The 22,252-nt window shown below is 52.2% G+C and overlaps 1 protein-coding gene and 1 long non-coding RNA gene across 5 annotated transcripts in view; both read left to right on the top strand.

Annotated features, from left to right (window-relative positions):
* The first annotated feature begins 722 nt into the window (after positions 1-722).
* Positions 723-5,471, top strand: LOC128315859 (uncharacterized). Its single transcript, XR_008298972.1, has 2 exons — positions 723-1,324; positions 3,301-5,471. It is a non-coding gene; the product is annotated as an uncharacterized LOC128315859 (long non-coding RNA).
* Positions 5,472-14,753: 9,282 nt separating this feature from the next.
* AEN (apoptosis enhancing nuclease) overlaps positions 14,754-22,252 on the top strand; it is an 8,607-nt gene continuing 1,108 nt past the window's right edge. The window contains exons 1-6 of one of the 4 annotated variants that reach the window (XM_053223578.1): positions 14,775-14,886; positions 15,942-16,131; positions 18,126-18,264; positions 19,457-20,072; positions 20,538-20,738; positions 21,299-22,252. The exon at positions 21,299-22,252 is cut by the window's right edge and continues 1,108 nt beyond it. In XM_053223578.1, coding sequence (XP_053079553.1) covers positions 19,521-20,072; positions 20,538-20,738; positions 21,299-21,535 — 990 coding nt within the window. In that variant the 5' untranslated portion in view covers positions 14,775-14,886; positions 15,942-16,131; positions 18,126-18,264; positions 19,457-19,520 and the 3' untranslated portion in view covers positions 21,536-22,252. Of the gene's footprint in view, positions 14,887-14,933; positions 15,638-15,941; positions 16,132-18,125; positions 18,265-19,456; positions 20,073-20,537; positions 20,739-21,298 lie in introns of those variants that run through there. The other 3 variants (XM_027068024.2, XM_027068025.2, XM_027068022.2) reach the window with 3 other exon arrangements.

The following is a 22,252-nucleotide window of genomic DNA, read 5'->3' as shown; positions in this document are numbered from 1 at the left end:
TAACATGCAGAAAAGCGGCGGGGTTCGGTGTTCCAGACTTCCCTTCGCAGCCTTGCCCGCCACCAGATCTGAGCGCCAGGAGTCCCGGGATTCTGCCTGCCGACGCTCAGGCAACCCAGTGCCGAAGGGGAAAACGTGGGGATTGCCGGGAGGCCACTGGATAATTATCCCAGGGCAAGGGGCTCTTTCTACACGCCGCGATTGCGGCAAATAATTAACACTAATTCGGGGAAGGGAAGGGAGAGGCGCTGGGGATTCCGCCTCAGAGGCAGCCCGGTCTGCCGAAAAAGCATTTCTGTTGCAGACACGTCCTAGTCTCGCCTTTACCCCCCGCAAAGGGTGCCTACCCTTCGGGTTCCGGCCTCAGGGGTCAGAATCCGGCAGCTGGAGGGTCTCCAGAGCCCCTGAACGGTGCATCCGAGCCTCCAGCTTCAGCACCAGAGGCTGGACAGCGCCCGGGCCGGAGAGCCCCTGGAGTGGGTTCCCGCGCGCCACTCGGCTTCCCAGCCCGACTCAGCTTGAGCTAAATTCCTCAGACCCCACACGGTGGAGGCCAGGAGATGAGGCAGGGTTCGCCGAGGGGTGGAGGGGGGGGGATCACCTTTCCCATTTCTCCAGGAGGTTAGGTGTCAGATTCTGGGAGGGCATTCTATCCCTTCGCGAAGACCAGTTGGAATACAACTTGGTGCAAAGTTGCCGGGAGGGTGCCTAAGCGAAAAGAGGCGAGCCTGGAAATGGTGAGTTCAGGGGCAAGCTGGAAAGTGGATCCACCGGGAACCCCGGGCACTGTTGTGCTGTGACATATCGCTACATCCAAGCCGTCTTCTCTCTCGCACCCCCGCCCACCCCCACTTCTTCCTTCTCTCTCACTCCACAATCTCCGAATGCCCTAACACAGGTGAATGAAGGGATGGGGTGGGGGGAGATTTGAGATATTGAGGCCGAGGTAAGAAAGCCTATTTAATCTGAGTCTGAATATCTGGGTAGGTGAAATCTGTGCAAAATGAACATCAAGGTCCTCAATTTTAACCAAAGGAGCCCAGAGTGCCCTTTGCACGAGGAACAGGATGACTCTTTTGCCAAGGAGAAAAAAAGCCACGGAGGGAAGACATTATCACAAAAGGGCTAACGGAGATGGGGGAGGAGGGGACAGGACGAGGCCCTAGTGTAGTTGCCAGGCAACCAGCCCCAGCCTCCTGTTGCCTTGGTTACAGTGAGTGGAGGGGTTTGGGTCACTGATTATCCTTGAGCACCTGGATTCTTTAAATTATCTGCTGGAGAGCCCCTGCCTTCTCCGTGCTGGATGGGAGACACAACCAATCCTGTAAGATCTCAGGGGTTTAAGAGGAAATCCTGGCAGGTGAATTTTTCTTTTTAAGTCAAGGTTCACAGTGAAGCAGCTACCTTTCGCCAAGGCAACCCTTTCCACTCTCTCCCCCACCCCCTTCACCGAGGTAATCATATCCTACCCTGCCATTTCTCTGGGATTTGCAATTAGGGATTTCTCTCTCTCTCTCTCTCTCTCTCTCTCTCTCTCTCTCTCTCTCTCTCTCTTTCATTTAGTCCCTTAGACGGAGGGGCCAATCTTCCTCCCCCCTCTTTTTTTTCCTTTAAATGAGTAAAACATATTTGTTCTTCATGGATGAATTCAAGGAACTCAGAGAAATTATCCAAAGGTGTTTCTGGTACAAAGAGAGGGTTTCTCCTTGGCTTGGCAGTGGTTCCTTCCTCCCTAGACAACTCCTCCATGAGAGGGAAGCTGAATTCTAGATCACCCTGTCTTCTCACTTCTCCCCACAGACCACACAGCACAGGTTGGTAGAAAGGCAGCCCTCTTAGCAAATTTCCACTAGTGTTCCACCTGCATTTGATTCTTCAAGATTCTCTTCCCTTTATTCCCTCTTCAGCCTGCCTTCATAGTGAGCAAATCAGCACTTAATATTTCCAATCCTCTGATCTTTTTCCCTTCCCTTGATTGACAAACACTGATTCCGTGTTTCATCTGTCAACTTTGCCCACCTGTGTTCATTTGCAATATCTGTGGGAAATCATTTTACCCATCCTTTCCCAAAGGCAGTTGTAACAGTCTCAGAATGATTTAAAGGGACATCACTAGTAAGTTAATAAGACAACTTGTGTTCTGTGCACTATTTCACCTAGAATACTTTTCCTTCAGAACCTTGAACTTTCCCTTTCCAAAATAAAACCTGGTTTTAAACTGAGCTATGATTTGACAACAGGGAGATCTCTGTTTCAGACAGGAACTATCCTATCAATATCTGTGATGCCCTGCATCAGTAAACACACACTTCATTTTCTCTTCCTTGCCTTTTCCTTCACGCATTGCTAATATTAAAAAAAAAAATTAGTCATTATAACTTCAATCTAAATTGAAGGTCAAAATTACTCTCCGTTGACTGGCTAGTTTGGGGAAGATTTACATTAAAATTCTTTCCCCTCACATGTTACTATAGAAACTTCTTTTTAATACAGACCAGACAGCTGGTCTGCTTTTTGTACTTTTCTTCCCAAAGAAGTACCTCCTTTGTGAATTCTCTGGGGCAGCTATCATTGATCACATCAATAATGTCCCATAGCCCCATAGCAACAGTGTTTTGTTTTGTTTTTTTAAATTATTATTCCTTTTCTGCTCATTTTCTTTATGGACAAAGGGTCTGCTTTCCTTTCAAGAAGAGAACTGAGATCTTATTGGCCAGGAAAGGAGAAGCATTATTTCATTGGTTAGTTTGCATGGCTTTGTCAACCAATCAGAGGATGCCATTTATCCTCTTCTGACTAGCTGAGTGAACAGGGTACCTAGAATATTTGAATCTGCCTTAGTTTCTTCCAGTAGCAAAGGATGGAATTCAGAGTTCTAGGACCCAAGAACTTTGGCTAATCCAGATTGCATTTCACTTGCAAGAGCGAATTTTGCTACCTAGTTATTTGTAGCTTACTTGAACACAAAGTACATTGTTCTATGCACTTTTCTTTTTATTTAAAAATGTACCTTGATCATCTTTCCACATCAGTGCATGTGACTGGTATCAGCATACCAAGGGTCCAGGGAATTTTTGTGATTTCTCCTAGAAGTTCAGAATTGGTTCCCACCTTTAGGGATTTAGGGAAACTGTCAGGGGCAAGGATGGGAAGCTAGAGGAGGGAAGAGCTGTGTTACCTACATGATCAACATACGTCCTAGCTTTTGGATTCATTCTGTCCAACTTTGGTGCCCCTGGTAGTTTTGTTTGATTTTCTACTTTAATTTTTCAGAGCTGCTCCTTTGTCTTGCATTTTCAGTGACAAGTAAAAACTCTGGATGGATGGAGATGATGGCCCTCCAATTCAGTGTAAGAGCAGACACATCACTTCCCAGGAAGGCCTGTGGCAGGTAGGTGATGGTGATCCCTGGAAATGGAGATCATTCCAGCCCCTTGTGGCACTGGAGTTGGGCAGGTCTGTGTTTTTCTTTCTCCCTGCACCAAATAGTCCTATTTAAGTATTCTGCCATTAGCCTACACTTCTGCAAAAGAAAGGGGCATTAAAATTCCATCCTTTCCAAGACAGAAACTCTGATGGCAGTTTGGAAGAAGGTTTAATGTGAGTACCGATCCCCCTGGTCAGTCTTTTCTCGGTTCTTGGCTGGAGGGAATGTTTGGAATGGATAAATGCTTGACCGTGATAGTGCTCTCAAGGGCCACCTCCTTTAGTGGCCCCATCTATGCCAGAGTTTCAGTAGCATCATGAGCCCCAGCACTAGACTATAAGCCCTTCAATATTAGGGGCTATGTCTTGTATACCTTTGTTTCCCTGGAACTTTGTCATGCTTAAAATAGGGTCTCAACAATGTTTGAACTGAATCCTACAGGCTAGTGTCAAGACAAGTCCCTTAACTTCCTCTTTATGACAAGGGCAGTTCTAGCTCTGGACCCTCCCCCAACTGTCCTTTCCAAAAGCTTCTATTCCCTAGCTCTCTTCACAAAAGATACATGAAGGCTCAGCTCATCGTTACCATGGTTACATGGAGTGGCCACACGGAGGATCCCTATCACCCATTGCTGTCAGGAGGAAAGAGAGAGGAGGGGTTTGGGGATCATTGTCACGGAGGAAACCATGGAAACAAGCGTTGCCAAGGCAATGACTCTAAATTCAGAGGAAAGAAACTAGAAGTGGGGAGAGGGAGATGGGGGGCTCAAGGGCAGGTCATGGTTTCAAGGTACATTTCTCTTAGACTGTAACAGCGTCCTTTGCTACTTGCATCTTTTTTTAAATAAAGTATTTTTCATTTTATTTTTTTAAAGTAACCTCTATGCCCAGTGTGGGGCCTGAACTCATGACCCCGAGATCAAGAGTTGCATGCTCCACGATTGAGCCAGCCAGCCACCCCTCTATTTACATCTTCACCCAACCCAGAAAGAGCCCAGAGTTAAAGAATTTAGGAAAACTGGGCTTCAAGTCCATTTTCATTGGTTCTGCAAGGAAAAAGCCAATGAAAATGAGTCTATTCACACTCATGATCAACTCTGTCTCTGAATTTTGCCTCTTTGCTAGCCAGTTGCATGAGCCAGACTGTGTGGTAGGCACTGGAATATAATAATGAGCAAAAGCCCCTGTTCTCATGTTGAGCTGATCACAGGACAGCCACTTGGTGGCTTTAGGTCAGGGTTGCTCACAGGGCTAGACTGGACAGTCCTGAATGTCAATGTCCAGGGATCTGCTAGCATTCTCTCCAAGCTCTCTCTGTAACATCTTTTAGCTTATCTATTACCACCAGAAGTTTACCTGGGAACTCCCTGAGAAAGGCCTGTTTTTCCTAGGAGTACCCCTTCAGTTAACATCTTGCATGTTACTTAGCCTTGTTCTCTAATATTAGCACTCAGATCTTTGTCTCTGAAACTATACTAAGGATGATGTACCAAACCTCTTTCAACAGTACCAAAGAGACATGAGGCCATTATTAAGAGATTAATGACAACAAATCCCTTTCTCTTCCTTGATGGGTTAGATGCTGGGGGTGGGGTTCCTCAGCCCCTTGTAGCTTAGAGTCCCAGAGCAAGCACCCCACTGGAGAATGGAGAAAAGGGGGTCTCAACAGCCTCCTGGGGAGGGCTATCTCTCCCCTGCACCCTCCACAGAAGAGCTTGGGGTTTTCTCAGGCTCACCTGTCTAGGGCTAACAGTTGGAAGGCCTTGGGCCTCGGAGCTGGGCACTGCCAGTCTTCTCCATGTCCCCCCTCTGTGTCTCCAAGCAGGTCCCGCCCCGTTCCGGATGGAGAGAATGGAGAGAACAAACTGAAGGTTGGAGAGCTGGGCTACAGAGGAAGACGTCTCAATTAGAAAGAGAAAGAATTGAAAGCAGCACCAAGAGGGAAGGGTAATTATCCCCCAGCTGCAGCAGAAATAAAATCAGGGCGGTGCTCTCTGAGCCACCAGGATATTGTGGTTTTTGCCAATTAAAAAGCAGATACGCCCTGACAGTGCAATTAGAGTCTGGGCTAGGCATGGGGGGGGGGGGGGGGGCATGCGCTGGGCTAGGCATTGAGGGGGTGGCTAGCCTTCCCTCCATCAGTGCCCCAAGGTGGGCTGGGGCAATTCCCTGGAGAGCCCAGCACTGGACCTAGGAGGAAGGGGACCCTGGGCTGAGAAGCCATCCTCCCCCTGCCCACAACTGGTTCCCCTTTTCCTCTCTTGTCTATACTGCTTGCCCAAAGCCTCAGCCCCACTTCATTCTGAGCTGTGGCTCAGTAAGCCCTGGGAGGGTTTTCACCATGGGCCTTGACTGTAGACCTGCAGGGCTTGGGGAGAGGGGGAACCTGATAGAGAGGGGTCACCATTACCTGGAGTCCTTCCTTTTTCCTCATCTCCAATCACCATGATAACACAACGCTTTGTGATTAACGAAGAAAGGTAGAGAAATGAGCTGCCCGCCTGCCTCCCTTTACTAAATAAGATCTCTTTATTATTAAAGCAGGGATTTCAGTTCATTCTAGAAAATAAAACACTCTGGAGGCAAGAAAGAGAATACAGGACGTTCCCGTCCCTCCTCACTCTGAGCAGAGGCTCCAGAGACTTCGGAGGTGGGGGAGGAGTGGTGGGAGGGGGCGCGCCTGGCGCTGGGAGCCTGGCGGAGAGCGGTCCCCCCACCCCCCTGCAGGAGCGCCGGAAGTCACCTGCGGAACAGGCCTGGGTGAGGGCTTGGAGCGGTTCGCCCCATCTGGAAGACTAGTGATTTTGTTGTTGTTTCGCTGCACCCAACAACAAGTCCCAGTCTGCCTCATGGTGCTGGCCACCGCAGCGGGGGGAGGGGGGAGGGGGGGCAGGGCCGCGCCCCTATATCTGGCTCTCCTTCCAATGTTCTTTTTGTGCTTTCTCTATGTCCTGGAAAACACCTTCGGGAACCGCCCCGAGCACTCCCAGGGCAGCACACCCTCAGGCCGACTCTTCCAGAAACAAGGACAGATGTTAGTGTGAGCTGAGAAGCATGGGGTGGGGTGCGGGGATGGGGGTGTCTGTCCTCGGGAGCGCTGGGCTGTTTCCGCACCCCTAAAGGGCAAGGAGAGAGCATCCCCCTGTGTTATCACGGGTTCACCCCACGACCGTTTATCGCTGGGCACCCACGGCCGGGTCGTGTTTGTCAGGAGAGGGCCGCCGTGTGCGCGGGCACAGAGGGGCAGGTGCCCAGGACGGAGGCGCCTACCACGCTGAGTGCGCTGGCTTAGCAATACGGAGAAGACGCCGCCCCCTGGCTCATCTCGAGCTTGTCTGCTGCCTCCCCCAGGCCTGAAAGAATGGACTCCTGTGTTTGCAACTATTGGCCCCCAGAATCTGCCTCGGTGCTGCTGGGTCCAGAGGCGTCACCAAGGGAAAACTTGGGGGGGGCGGGTAGCTGTGCTTGGGGAGCAGCAAAACATTTCCCAGCCCCTCTTCATGCCTCCGCGTGTGGGGCAACCTCCTCCAAGGTGGTTGTCAAGTCCCTGTGATGAGACCCTCAGGGGAGACACAGTTTTCAAGCGACAATCCGAAATGCCTTCTCTGGTCCTTTCCAGGCATAGTCCCACCCTCCTTCTTCACCCACACAGCAGGCACGAGGCACCCTGGGGTCCTCCCGCTGAAGAAGGGAAGGATTAGCTCCCCAGCAGCTCGGGGAGGCAGAAAAGGCTGGAAAAATCTTAACACGAAAGAGAGCACCTTACCCACTTAAGCTGGGTTGGGAGTTGTCGTGTTTTAGGAAATGCTAAAAAGGCAGCCCTTCGTGGAGCTCGCCCTGCTTCTGCCACCTGTGTGACCTCTGGCAAAGAACTTAACCTCTCAGAAGAAATCACTGTTTCACTCCCAGCAGAGGCTGCTGCCATCACTGCTTCAGCTGCTCCTTCAGCCCCTCCAAACCAGCTCACTTCTCCCCCATTTCCTGCCTCTTAAATTTCTCTCTAATTCCTAACCCAGCCCGAAGCCAGTGGGCCACCGACCCTATTAGAAATCTCATTCACACTTGAGAAGGGCTGCAAATTGGTGTCACTCCGCAGGTGTCTGCCCTTCGTTGGGGGCTGAGCTGGGGAACTAGAGAGGAAGGAAGTCACATCTCTCCCTGACAGTCCTCAGCCTCCAGGCCTGGAGTAGACACGGGAGGGGAAGGGATCCTGCGTCAGTGAAACAAAACATGGGGGGGAGGGAAGTGGGGCGCACTCCGGAGCTGAGAGATGGATGGAAGAGCCCAGAATGAAAAAGAGGCAACTAGGCATTCACTCCCAAGACGTGGGGGCGGGAAGGGAACTGGGGCTTTGACATGTGGCACCCTGTTCTAATCCTGGCTCTGCCACTTACTGGCTGTGTAACTTTGAGCCAGTCACTTAACATGTCTGAGCCTCAGCTTCCTCACTTGTAAAATGGAACTTATCACAGCTACCATGCCAGGTTGTTCATTTAAATTAAGTGAGAGAAGTGTCATAGTACATAATGGCATATGTAAATACTCAGCAGTAGTCTCTTTGCCTCCTCTTTCATGGTTTGCCTCTTCCCTGACCTGGGGTACCGACCGACCGTCCCCCTTCCCCGAAGTAGGAACAAATGAGAACAGCCATCTCTGGAATATAGCCGCCCCATCAGGTAGAAGTTTTATCCCATTCGGATGTTTATCTCTTCCCTCCCCAGATCACTACCTTGTCCATTTCAGGAGGCTTAATATATAATGAAAGAATGAATATAAGCCATAGATCCCCCCTTCCTCCCTGCCACCACCCTGTTTTAAAAATGTAGAAACCGGGGCACCTGGGTGGCTCAGTCAGTTAAGCGGCCGACTTCGGCTCAGGTCATGATCTCGCGGTCCGTGAGTTCAAGCCCCACGTCGGGCTCTGTGCTGACCGCTCAGAGCCTGGAGCCTGTTTCAGATTCTGTGTCTCCCTCTCTCTCTGACCCTCCCCCGTTCATACTCTGTCTCTCTCTGTCTCAAAAATAAATAAACATTAAAAAATTTTTTTAAAAAAATGAAAATGTAGAAACCAAGGCTTAGAGAGGGTGTGTGACTTATCTCCAGGTCATTCAGAAAAACAGATAGCTTACTACTTCTTAATGTAGCTTTATAGGTGTTTCAGAACACAAAAGGGTTGGTGATCCAAGGGTCAGGGCGTCTGGTCCCTTCTCCTTAACTGCAGGTACCCTGTTTGTGCAACCAGCAGCCAGCTTTCCAGCACGCACAGCAGGTTCCCTGGATGAGCAGGGACATAGCGCCCTCTGCTGGGTTCTCTAGGTAGCTGCGCTTTAGCGGTGATTCTCTGGAATCCCCTGAGGAGCTTTAAAAATCTGCGTGTTCAGGGGCGTCTGCGTGGCTCAGCCATTTGGGTGACCGACTCTTGATTTTGGCTCAGGTCATGATCTCGCGGTCCTGGGGTCAGGCCCTGCATCGGGGTCCCCCGTCGCGGGAGCCTGCTTTGGCTTCTCTCTCCTCTCTCTCTGCCCAAACACCCCTGCTCGTGTCTGCGCACTCTCTCTCAAAATAAGGAAATGAACATTAAAAAATATCTGCATGTTCAGGCCTCTCTCTGGACTACTTAAATCAGCATCTTGCAGTGTGACCAAGCATCAGTAGTTCTTAAAGCTCTGCAGGTGATTCCAATATTTAGCTGAGCCTGAGGGCCACAGATGTAAGGGTTTGAATTTCACATGTGAAGGAAATTACTAGTCTAGACTAGAACCAATAATGGTGGAGAATACAATTCCCCTGGACCATATCCCCCTCCATTTTCTATAGAAAAAAAAAAAACCAGTCATGTGAGACTTGACCTGCGTTTAAGAATCCTGGAAGTTCTTGGGGGCACCTGGGTGGCTCAGTCGGTTGAGCGTCTCTTCAGCTCAGGTCATGATCTCATGGTCTGTGAGTTCCAGCCTCGCGTCGGGCTCTGTGCTGACAGCTCAGAGCCTGGGGCCTGCTTGGGATTCTGTGTCTCCCTCTCTCTCTGCCCCTCCCCTGCTCATGCGCACGCTCTCTCTCTCTCTCTCTCTGTCAAACATAAATAAACATTAAAAAAAAAAACTTTTAAAAAAGAATCCTGGAAGTTCTCAGAAGGTGAGGGAAGGTATAAGGGCACCCTAAGTGTCATGGTGACAGGCTATGTCCAGGTAGGTCCAAAGTCACTATTGGATCGAGAGTGCTATACAGAGGGAATCTGCTTGAACAAAATGAGTGCATTATTTGCATCTGGTTCCCAGGGTTTTGTCAGCTTCATACCCTCCAAATAAGGACTCTTAAACTTGAACATGAACCCAAAAGCTGTTAATCAGCTGATTAAAGCAGATTTCTGGGCTCCAATTCTATGGGATTCTGCCTCAGTAGGTCCAACCAATTTCCAGGTGATGCCTGGGCTGCTGGTCTAGGACCACACTTGGAGAACCCCTGCTCTAAAAAATGACCAGATTGGTACCCTCTTTCAAGTCTGCACTTGGTCCAGCAGCATGAGAATCTCCTAGCATCCCAAATAGTCCTCAGAACAGGTACACGAAGCAGGCAGAACAGTGCTTTGACTGTGGCAATGATTTGTCAGTGCCACGCGGCTACAGGATTCATAAGGTGGAAGGAAGAGGAAAGGGTGGGGTCCATAGTGACAGGGTGTGGGTTATGGGCTTTTTCCTACCAAGCCCAGCTCAGAGGGGTGCTGCTATATAGAAGCCCCAGTCTCCATGGAAGGAGGAGATATTGTCACTCCAGGATTGAGAGGGCGAGGTCCCTAAAGGTGGGGTTGGGGATACTGCCATCCCAGTCAAGAAGCCAGTATTGGCCCATCTGTATTATATACCTGGGGACCTTCAACTTGTTTGCTTGATATTATTTTTTGTTGTTATTTTGCTTTGTTTTTGGCTTGAACTTACCACGCTGAGATCAAGAGTCGCGTACTCTAATGACCGAGCCAGTCAGGCGCCCCCTGCTTGATAATATTTTTAATCATAAGTGTAAGTAGTTATAAAGGATGTGTCGTAAATATTGACATCTTAAAAAAAAATGTGGGGGCGCCTGGGTGGCTCAGTCGGTTGAGCGTCCAGCTTCGGTTCAGGTCATGATCTCACGGTTTGTGAGTTCAAGCCCCGCGTCGGGCTCTGTGCTGACAGCTGGGAGCCTGAAGCCTGCTTCTGATTCTGGGTCTCCCTCTCTCTCTGCCCCTCCCCCACTCATGCTGTGTCTCTCTCTGTCTCAGAAATAAATAAACATTAAAAAAAAAAAATGTGTCCTTACATGAATGCAGTGAAGTCTAAATATCATTGCACTCTGATTCCACCATTATCTATTTTAAAAGGAAATGAAGGGGTGCTGGGTGGCTTAATCGGTTAAGCGTCAGACTCTTGATTTTGGCTCAGGTCATGATCTCACGGTTTCAGTTTTGTGAGTTCGAGCCTCGCATGGGGCTGCTTGAGATTGTCCCTCTTTCTCTGCCCCTTTTCTGCTCTACTTTCTGTGCCTGTCTCAAAAAAAAAAAAAAAAAAGACTCATGGATTCCCCCTTTGTTCACCTGTGATGAGGTGACAGACATTCCAAATTCCCATTCGCGGACTCATCAGCGGTTAGCTGAACTGCGGGCACTGACCAACTGCAACAAAATGCTTATTAACTGAACGTTGGCTAAGCTTCTCTTCTTCCTCTAGGTCCCTCAACCATGGCCCACGGCCAGCCAGAGCCAGTTTACTACCCCACCTACCATCTGGATGTCAGGTTAGATTACTCCTGTTCAGCCCTCCTCCCCATCCCCATTCTCTCTAGCCTTGTTTATTCTTCCCTATAAAAGAAAACCTTTTTTTTTTTTTGCCCAGCCTAGCGGATCTTGCGGTCAGAGCACTCCCCTATGGCTATAGCTCTCTGCGCACCTCTCCCTGCCCCCAATAATCCTTCCAAATAATGTCTCTCCTTAATAAATTGCACATTATGTGCAACATTGTTTTTCCTTCTTGAGCTTCTATTTCCATGCAGCTGGTACAGAGTTAATCGCAGCATAATATATTTTCAGGCTTGGCAATATTTTCTGGATCAGCCAATCATACATTTTTCAAAAAATTATGTATATAAATTTGATCTTGTTCACTCTAAAAAAGTGTTCTGTGACCTATAAAGTTCTGGGTGTTAATTTTTTCCTTCTAAATTGAGGCATTGTTGCAAGGGTTTGCAGTATATGTGATCAAATAACAAATATATAGCATCCCATTATACATGAGAGAGCATCTTTTTTTTTTTAGAGAGAGAGAGAGAGAGAGAGAGAGAGAGCAAGCCAGGGAGAGGGGCAAAGGGAGAGAGAATCTTAAGCAGGCTGCATGCTCAACACAGAGCCAGACACGGGGCTTGATCCCCTGACCCTGGGATCATGACCTGAGCTGAAGTCAAGAGTTGGACACTCAACCGACTGAGCCACCCAGGCGTCCCAGAGAGATCCTCTTTACACATAAAAAAGTACATTTTTATTAGAAGTGCTGTTGAAAATCTGTCTCTTAAGGAGGTAGATTGAGCCAGTTATTTTTCCAGTAAGTTTATAGGTCCAGGGATGAATATTAGTTTTTCCAAGAACGAGACAGAGTTTGGACCTTTTGTAAGCACTGATGAACACTGTTCACATAAGAGGTAGAGAGAAGTACAAGGAGGTTTGTTCTGTCAGTGTCTCTCGGTTCTTTTAATTCCTGATAATTATCTAGCTTCAAAACAAAATATTTTAAATGACCTATTAGCTGACAACATAATTAATTAAATCCTCCTTAGATCACAGTGGAAGGAAATCAGAAACCACCTGACTTGTAGAAGGGTTTCTTGCCCCTTCCTCGGTAATAACCCATCTGTGGTAGAACTGACTTACTGTTTATCCCTCCTGGAGACTACTTTTATTTCCCAGGGTAATGCAACAGAGCAAGATTCAGAATGAGTGTGTGCGGGGAAACTTTCCTTTGTAAAGCTGGAGACAGCTGGTTACACAAGGGGAGAACCACAAGGCTGAACCACAAGGACTGTAGGCATGTGCTCAGGTCCAGCCCCATGGGAGTTGAATATCCTGATACTGAGTCCCTGAAAACCCTCCTTGCCTCCAGAGTTAGCTCTCACAAAGTCTCCTTGTCTGGAGACCTTACATCCCCTCTCCACCCCCTTCCCTTCCACTCTCTGTCCTATCACTGTTGCCTAAGAAGCTCTGGAATCTGTCCCAAGCTCTTTATCGTCTCTCCCACTCTGGCCCCCAGGATCTTATCTTACCTGAATGTCCACAATCACCCCCAACTCCTCTTTCTCCAGACCTAATCCATTCCTCTCCACACTGCAGCCAGAGAGAGAGCTTCCCCAAATGCAAATGAACCAGCTCTGGATTAAACTCCCAGCTCCCCGAAGCCCTCAGGAGACTGAGTAGAAGGCCTTACCTCTCTAGTGGTCTCATCTTTTGTCCTGCTTCCCTCAAATCTACTCTGGTCAGAAGTAGCAGATTCCTGAGCACATGTACCTCTGGCCTTCTGGGTATTTTGCAACGTCACTACTGCTTACAAGACGGAGCTAGGCGGAGTCAGGACTTTTTGGTAAGGGTCTTTGTTTGGACCCTAGCTGTTTCCTCTTAATTTCTTTAAAGTGTCAATTTCCTTGGGGCGCCAGGGTGACTCAGTCGGTTAAGCCTCTGACATCGACTCAGGTCATGATCTCATGACTCAGGTCATGATCTCACAGTAGGTGGGTTTGAGCCTCTGCATTGGGCTCTGTGCTGACAGATCGAAGCCTGGAGCCTGCTTTAGATTCTGTGTCTCCCTCGCTCTCTGCCCCTCCCCCGCTCGCACTCTGTCTCTCTCAAAAATAAATAACCGTTAAAATAATTTAAGTGTCCCTTTCCTTAACTGTAAAACAGAAATAATAATAGCACATATTTCATGGGGTTCTTCTACATATTATATATGTATTGCCTGGCATACAGTAGTGCTTGCCTAATGTGAACTGTTTATTATTATTCTTGCTATTTTTTGTATATATCCTTTTTATTTTTTTAATCTTTTATTTAAATTCCAGTTAGTTAATATACAGCATAATATTAGTTTCAGGTGTACAATTGAGTGATTCAGCACTTATAAACAATATCCACTGCTCAACACAAGTGCCCTCCTTAATCCCCATCACCTTTTTTTTAGCTTGTTTTACTTTTTATTTTTTTAAATTTACGTCCAAATTAGTTAGCATATAGTGCAACAATGATTCCAGGAGTAGATTCCTTAGTGCCCCTTAACCATTTAGCCCATCCCCCCTCCCACAACCCCTCCAGTAACCCTCTGTTTGTTCTCCATATTTATGAGTCTCTTCTGGTTTGTTCCCCTCCCTGTTTTTATATTATTTTTGTTTCCCTTCCCTTATGTTCATCTGTTTTGTCTCTTAAAGTCCTCATATGAGTGAAGTCATATGACACTTGTCTTTCTCTGACTAATGTCGCTTAGCATAATCCCCTCCAGTTCCATCCACATAGTTGCAAATGGCAAGATTTCCTTCTTTTTGATTGCCGAGTAATACTGCATCGTATATATATACCACATCTTCTTTATCCATTCGTCCATCGATGGACATTTGGGCTCTTTCCATACTTTGGCTGTTGTTGATAGTGCTGCTATGAACAAGGGGGTGCATGTGTCCCTTCGAAACAGCACACCTGTATCCCTTTGGATAAATGCCAAGTAGTGCAATTGCTGGGTCGTAGGGTTATTGTTCTTGCTATTATTCTGGTCGCACTGAATTCTCTGTTCACCGTTCTGTTTTCCAGCCAGACCTCGAGCAACTGGAGTTTTAGGGATTGTGCTTATTCTGTGTATCCCATTGCTGAGGCCATAGCAGGAACTTCGTACTTATGAATAAAGTATTGCAGAGAGATAAATGAAAGACTAGCGCCCCGAAGGAGCAAACCTGACTTTAAAAATCTCTCTTTAGTACCCCTCACGTATATTATTTCACTGAATCCCTATGACACCCAAGGGGTAGGGGCTATTATTCCCATTCTGCAAATGTGGGTGTGTCTTCTGTAAGTCATTCGGCCTTTGGGGGTACAGAGCTCGTAGGAGGCCACATCCCGACCCAGGGAGCGGGGTGGATCGGGGCTGGAGGGACACAGATCCGAGGAATGCGACCCCGGAAAGAAGAGGTCACGGTCTCCTCCGGTTCGTTTAAAATTTGTCGTCAGTCTGGCCGGCTCCGGACCCAAACCACACCCCTTTAGGAATCCCCGCCCCCTCTGCCGCCCTGCGCCTATCCGCCGCGAGCCAGGCTCCCGGCCAATCAGAAGAAGGGTTAGGCGGGCGCGGCCGTTCCGCGAGCCAATGGGTGGGGAGCCGGAGCGGGGCTTGCCCGGGCATGTGGGAGCTGCAGGCTGTCTGAGCACCACGTGCGGGCGGGAGGACAGACGCCGCACTTCAGGTGATCTCGGGACCCTGTTGGGGACGGCGGGCTGGGGCGGGCTGGCGCGGCGTGTTCCCGGCCGCAGGGCCCCGCGCGCGGTGTTCGACCCCGGCCTGCGGCAAGGGGCGCCCGGTCGACCAGCTCTCGCGGCCCGGCGGGCGTGGAGGCCTGGCCCCGGGCGCAGCCTGTGCCCGGTCCCCGCCCTGCTCGGGGGTCCGGGGCCTGTGGGGGGTGGCGCTGGGCGCTGGGACTCGGCCTGGCAGGCTCGGCCCGACCGCCGCGGCCAGCGAGTGACCGCCTTCCGAGTCCTTCCCTGGCAGAAGTCGGGCCTCCCCCGCGGGGGGAATCCTCAGGGATCGCGGGCGGCCGGGGCCGACTGTACGGGGCCCTCGGGCTCTCGTTTCCCTGCCGAGAACTTGGGAGCCCACGGGGATCTCAGCGAGCCACACTTGCTCAAATTCGGGCGATTATTCGTAGCAGGGCTTGGGGGTGGGGTCGCGCGCTCGATGAAATACAGATTCTCAGGCGCCCTTCCCCAAAATGGCAGTTAGAATAGTGGGGGGGGGGGGGGCAGGTAGGCCTGGGAATAGGCGTTTTAAACAGACATTCTAACTGCTTTTGGGGAAGCCCCAAGCCTAGTTCAACCCTTGGTTTTAATAAACTCTCCTTTTGTGGCGAGGGGATGGTGACTAGGTCCAGGTCGTCTAGCTTTTAATGCCCCAGCGCTAAGTGGGCCCGCACCCGCCCTGTCTTCCTGATCTGCCAGCAGGTTGGTAGCCCCCTCCGCGATTGGGACTTCGTGGTTCCTTTGAGGCCTTGGCTCTGAGGCCTCTGCTGCTGGGGTGCTGGGGTCCTTCCCTTAGGCCACAAGGCTCCCTAACCCCTGCAACAAGAAGGCCCTGTGGCTGCCGAGCCCCGAAGAGCTGGTTCCAGACTGGAGGGGGATTGGACCTTGTCTTTACTGAAACAGTTGTGTTATTTGAGCAAAACTTGTCTCCAGCCTGGCTGAGCTCCCATCGGGGGCCCAGGATAGGGGAGGCAAGTCCTAGATAATTAATCGTTGTCTCCGACAGGTCAGCAAGGTCCCGGCATATGGAAGAGGGCTGCCTCCACCTCTTGAAGCACGAGGCCACTTTTTCTCAGGCAACTTAAATTTCTGGTTTCTTTGAAACCATCTTGCCAGAAGGGTCAGGGAAGCCACTCCTGACCTGCAGGGCCCTGAGCCCTTTCAGAAGGGAAAGGGCCCTCCTCCCCCCGACAGAGGTCAGTTCCTAGCAGCATCGGAGTTTGTCCTCCTAGGTCCCGTTCTCCCCATTGCCGGGCTGAGGCAAATTGAGGTTCTGTGTTTGTCGGCTCTCCTATGTGACTTGTTGAGATGAAGAAGCAGATTATGGCTAAGTGCACGTCTAAAAGGGAGAAGGCTTCTTGGGGAGTAGATGAGCAAGCCAGAGGGACGATGAGTCAGGATGGGGCACCGTGCCTCGCCCTGGCCCAGCGTCGCGGAGTAGCACTCCCCACGCCTCTTAAATCTCTGCTCCTGTTCAGACTCTTCTCCAGAGCTCCTCCTATAAGGCAGTCGTGCTCCTGTTCCCGCATCAATCCCTGGACGGAGCCCATGCTTTCAGCACCTTCCAGACACAGTTCTCTCTCGCCCTGCACCGTCTCCTCACCCCCTACCTCCTTTTCACTTGCTGCACCGCCTCCTTGCCCTCTCACAGTGGATGTACTCTGCCTGCTGGACTTCGTGTCTGCATTTTCTCTGGATGCCCTCCCCTTTCTGTACTCCTGGCAGACTTTCCTGAAACTCTTCAAAATGTGCTTCCACTGCCAAGCTGCACTAACCCAGCGCTTCTGTCTGTCCAGTACTTGGCCCGGTGAGTCACCTTGGCCAGGCCAGCCTGTCCTTAGTTCACCTCTCCCATCCCTGAGCCCACCCTGGTGCGTGTCTGGCTGCCTGTCTCCTTGCCACACCGGGAGCTCCCTGAGTTCCCAGTCAACCTCCAGCTCCGGCATCCCCACGGTCTGGCAGATAGCAGGCCCGGCTCCAGCTCCCTTCACGCACTTCTGAAGAGGACCCGCTATATGCTGGGGCCTGGGCTGGCTGATGGGGAAGGAGCGGAGACACACAAGGCTCTGTGCCTGCCTTTCAAGCACTTTGAGCTGGACCGTATGTAACTACGGCCTGAAAGTGTAGCGGACTCTTCTCTGGTTGTGCTGTTAGGAGTAGAGGGATGACTTTCTTTGCTCCCCAGCTAGACTATAAATGTCTGGGTTTAGGGCTACTGTGCAGTATTTCAGTGACTTCCCTGGGTGCTCTGGGACTCCCTCAGTCAATCAGCAGAGATCAGCCTGGGGACACCAGCTTAGGGTAGGGCCACCGAAGTGTACGATAGCCTTCTCAGAGTGGGGACAGAAGGTTGAGTAGTAGAAAGGGGGGAGGGACAGTTCCCCCAGCTGTGATTTACCCCCCAGCGTCATCGTCTGCTCACGGGCCCCTCTTCCTTCCCCAACCCTGGGCTCCTTTCCTTTCAGGCCTTTGCACCAAACGTGGCCACTAATTTGTCTCCCTGTCACCTCAAGGGTTACTGTTTTTCCTTCACTTAGATTTAATCTCTTCTGGCAAGTCTTCCAGAATCATCCTCAGCGTGTTCTGCTTCCCTGGCACTTCTGACCCAGCCCTGCACACACCCTGTGCTTTGTCCCTGTCTCTGCAGTGAGATGAAACTTCTCGGCGCCCGGTTGGGACCCCAGGGAGCCTCAGGCAGCCCAGTGGAATGAAGGGCTGCTCCAGCAGGACTTCCTGAAAGATGTAGACAGGACAGGGCACGTATGTGAGGGGGACTGGAGGCAAGAGGAAGGCCTGTGGCTGGGGATGGGCAGTGAGTCCAGGCTGAGGCAGCTTTGACCTTGGAAGAGTTCGTTACCAACCAGGAGAAGAGTCTTAACCTCTCTGGGGGAGAGGTACCTCGGTAGCTCAGTTGGTTAAGCATCTGACGCTCGATTTGGCTCAGGTCATGATCTCCCGTTTCTTGAGTTCAAGCGTCGGGCTCTGTGCTGACAGTGCGGGGCCTGCTTGGGATTCTCTCTCCCTGTCTCTCTGCCCCTCTCCCTCTCGTGTGCGCGCTCGCTCTCTAAATAAATAAATAAATAAACGTACAAGAAAAACCTCTCTGGGGGAAAGGAAGCAGGTAGTTATTGAGCCCTTACTGTATACGGTGTATGCAGATCACAGCACACGTGTGTCGTGTCTTCAACAGGAAAGGTGGTAGGGCCATTTTGCATGCAAGCCGCCTGAAGCTCAGCAGAGCTCCGTCTGGAGCGGAGTTAAATCCTGCTCTGCCTGCTTGAAAGTCCTGGTTTTCTGGTCTGTTAACAATGTACCAGCTGACTTAGCAGGTGAGGTGAAGCTCTCCGAGCTAGGTCCCCTCTAGGTCCCCCGCTCTTGGGCGGCTGCTGGCCTTGTTGCATGGGATTTGCAGCCCCCTGTGAACTGCAGGCCTTTCTGGTGTTCAGTGATGGAGAGCTTGGGGCCCCGGAGACCTGCAGACACTGCTGCTCAGGGCCTTTTCCGTTTCCGCTTTGTAAGCTGAGCAGGTTTACCGTCACGCTGCTGCCCACAGCCTATGGTGACCTCACAACGTGCCCAGCTGTTGAAAAATGTTTGCGTGTGCTCTTGTGATTTGTGAGGTAGAAAGTCCATATTTTGGGGGCACTTGGGTGGCTCAGTCGGTTAAGCATCCAACTTTTGATTTCAGTTCAGGTCATGATCTCACAGTTTGTGGGTTCGAGCCCTGTGTTGAACGGCTTTGTGCTAACAGCACTGAACCTGCTTGGGATTATCTGTCTCCCTTTCTCTCTGTCCCTCTCCTGCTCATGCTCTCTTTCTCTCAAAATAAATAAATAAACAGTAAAAACAAAACAAAACAAACAACTGGGATTATACACACACACACACACACACACACACACACTATTTTTGGAACCCTTATTTTTCTCAAAAGTATACCTTTCTTAACAAATTTTAAGTTTGTTTTTAAGACAGCATGAATGGTGGAGGAGGGGTAAAGAGAGAGAGGGAGAGACAGAATCGGGGGCAGGCTCCAGGCTCTGAGCTGTCGGTGCAGAGCCCGATGTAGGGCTAGGCTCGCAAACCTTGAGATCATGACCTGAGCTGAAGTCAGATGCTGAACCAACTGAGCCACCAGGGCGCTCCTAGCTTTCTACAAATTTTTGATGCCAATGCTTACTGGAGGTAAGCTATGGCTTGGAAGTTGAGACCTTGGACCCTGGGTCCATATCAGTTCTTGTCTCTTATTAATTGAGCAGGTTACTTAGTCTCTCTGCTTCAGTTCTCTTGCCTGTGATTACGAGGATAATAATACTTATTCGGGTTGTTGGGAATATTTAGTGATTCCCTGTAAAGTACTCAGAACCGTGATTTGCATGTGGGGTTGACCTGAGTGCATTGCTTATTCGTAAAGGTCTTCGACTCGGCCCAGGAGCCTGAGACAGCACAGGGCTGTAGGGCAGCCCGGCAGAGGGGCCCAGTTCTCACCCAGCCCCTCTGCCCCTTGTGTTCTTTCTGCAGAGTGCTGCCCCGCTGGCACGTTGCCTCCCGGGCCTCACTGGACCCCGGCGGTGAGCTTATTGGGATGGTACCCCGGGAAGGCCCTGAGTCTGCCCAGCGCCTGTGCCCTTCCCTGGCTGGCCTGAATGCCAAGGATGTGCTTCGGAGAAAGCACAAGACGAGGAGCCGACAGCACCAGCGATTCATGGCCCGGAAGGCCTTGCTGCAGGTGCAGGGGCTGCTGAGCACGCCCGCAGGGCCGGGATCCTCCCCACTGCCCGCAAGGCTGGAGGCACGGCCGGAGGCACTGCCGGGCTCCAAAGCCACCAGCAGCAGGATGCAGCGTCCAAGGAATGAATCTGGAGGTGCCTCGTGCAGCCGAAAGCCCACGCCCAGGGAATCCACAGCGCCCTGGCCCAGCAAGTGCGTGGCTATCGACTGCGAGATGGTGGGCACGGGGCCCCGCGGGCGGGTGAGTGAGCTGGCCCGCTGCTCTGTGGTGAGTTACCACGGCGACGTCCTCTACGATAAGTACATCCGGCCGGAGATGCCCATCGTGGACTACCGTACTCGCTGGAGTGGCATCACTCGGCAGCACATGCGCACAGCCATCCCCTTCCAGGTGGCCCAGAAAGAGGTGAGGGCAGAGGTGGGGGCTTGTGTGATGGCTGATGGCCAGCGAAGGGCAGCCCTGGGTTTGAGCCACCACTTAGCCGGTGGAAACAAAAGACTTCGGGGAAGTTACTTAACTTGCCTACACTGTGGCTTCCTTCTGCAAAGAATCCTGTGCCAGCAGGAAGGGGTTGCTCGTACTGAGGAGCTAGAAGATGGACCCCACGTGTGCCTTCCCTTCCCTTCATGCTCCAAACCACTCGTGGGGAGAGCACCTGTACCGGGGACAGAGCTGAAGTAGGCCCTGGGTCGTAGTAACTGGGAGGGCCTGGGTTCAGACTGGAGGCAGCTTAGCTGACTGGAGCTCGTGGCTCCCCCCCCCCCCGCCCCACCCCCCAGCATGCTGCCACCCCTCGGCGGGATCCGGGCATCAGCGGTGAGGCTGGCAGCGTGACCGTAGGGACTTTCCACCTCCCTTCTCCGCTCCCAGATCCTCAAGCTCCTGAAGGGCAAGGTGGTGGTGGGGCACGCGCTACACAACGACTTCCAGGCCCTCAAGTACGTCCACCCTCGGAGCCAGACCCGGGACACCACCTACGTGCCCAACCTGCTCCAGCGGCCTGGCCTCCATACACGCACCCGGGTCTCTCTGAAGGACTTGGCCCTGCAGCTGCTGCACAAGAAGATCCAGGTACGTGGCACGGGAGCAGGTGGCCGGTGGCCGCAGTGAGTGGGGGCCCCAGCCGGGGCTGTGCCTCCAGGCTTCGGTCCCGCTTCCTCCCCCGTCCAGGGCACACGGGTAAAGCGCGGGCTGTCACGTCTGCAGGCAGCCCCGGGGTGCTCTCTCCCCCGTCCTTCCCCGGTGTCCACGCTCTTGCGGGCTGCTTGCTGTCTTCCAGATCCGCCCCCTGCCCACCTCCACTCTGTCCCCATGCATGTTGCATGTAGAGCTCCCATCGCGCAGCTGGAGAGCTGGATGGAGCCTTCCTCGGGGGCAGCCAGTGACCTTCGCTCCCACTGCCCTCCGCGTTTCCCCACCTGCCCTCCAGGCCTTTGAAGGCGGAGGTCTTTAGCGGATGTAGATCTGAGGACGTGGGCTCAGCGGAGCGGGGTGGCATGGGGCCTGTGCGATGGCTGAGCTTTTCTGTCTGAGCGGCACCCTCGCCCTCCGCCCAGTCCCGAGCTGCGCGCAGCCGCTCGGAGAGTACGCGTTCGGGGCCCGCGGGCAGTGACGGGGACTATCGTCCGCAGGCTGGCCGTCACGGCCACTCGTCGGTGGAAGACGCCGTGACGGCCATGGAGCTCTACCGGCTGGTCGAGGTGCAGTGGGAGCAGCAGGAGGCCAGCAGCCTCCCCGCCTGCCCGGAGGACCGGGAGCCCGACAGCGGCACAGACACGGAGCAGTACATGGAGGACCGGTACTGGCCGGAGGACCTGGCCCAGGGCCCCAGCGGAGGAGCGGGGGACGCACAGGACAGAGGCGAGTGAGGCCAGGGAGGCTCCCGGGCGGCCTCCGAGGGCGGCGAGTGGTGCGTGGGGGCCAGGCGAGCCCCGGGCACCGCGTCCTGGGCAGGACAGGGTGCCGCTAGCCCGCTGCCGGCACCCGGGGGTTGGGACCACCGGTCCTCCTGGCTCCCTCTGCCCACGGCGCGGCCCTCCCCTCCCCAGGGCTACTGCAGGCACTTTGTCCCCACCCCTGTGGTCGCTAATGGTGCTTCATCATAGACACCGTGAAAACGTCAGGTGGGCAAGCTGTGAGGACCCAGCCCGAGGAGGGACTGTGCCACAGACGGTCCTGGCTGTCACTGGCCTTCCCCGCCCCCAGGCTGCGCTGTCTATAGGGATGACGTCTCCTCCTTGGGGTGTTAGTTCAGCTCAGTGACTTGGTAAAGCCCTCTTGTTGTCCTCTGCCCCGTCCTCCACAGGCACGTCAGGTTCAGAAGGAGTATGCCCTGAATCTGTAGAGTGAAGGCCACTCTACGGGGCCCTCCTTCGCTTTCTCTCAGAACTGGAACTCTGGCTGTAGCCGTAGTGGGAACCCAGCGCGAGGCTATGATGGCATGGCAGGGCTCTCAGGCTCATGGGGTGTTGGCACCAGAAGTCACCAGGCACTGGTGGGAGGACGAAAGCCGATAGGCTTTGGGTGGGGAGTGTGGCATACTAATTTTGACCCAAATCAGGCATTTCTGCCCATCCAGCACGAGG

Source organism: Acinonyx jubatus, chromosome B3, assembly GCF_027475565.1.
Source record: "Acinonyx jubatus isolate Ajub_Pintada_27869175 chromosome B3, VMU_Ajub_asm_v1.0, whole genome shotgun sequence".
NCBI lineage: Eukaryota > Metazoa > Chordata > Mammalia > Carnivora > Felidae > Acinonyx > Acinonyx jubatus.
The sequence above is the reverse complement of the archived record's forward strand: the minus strand, read 5'-3'. Positions and strand labels throughout refer to the sequence as shown.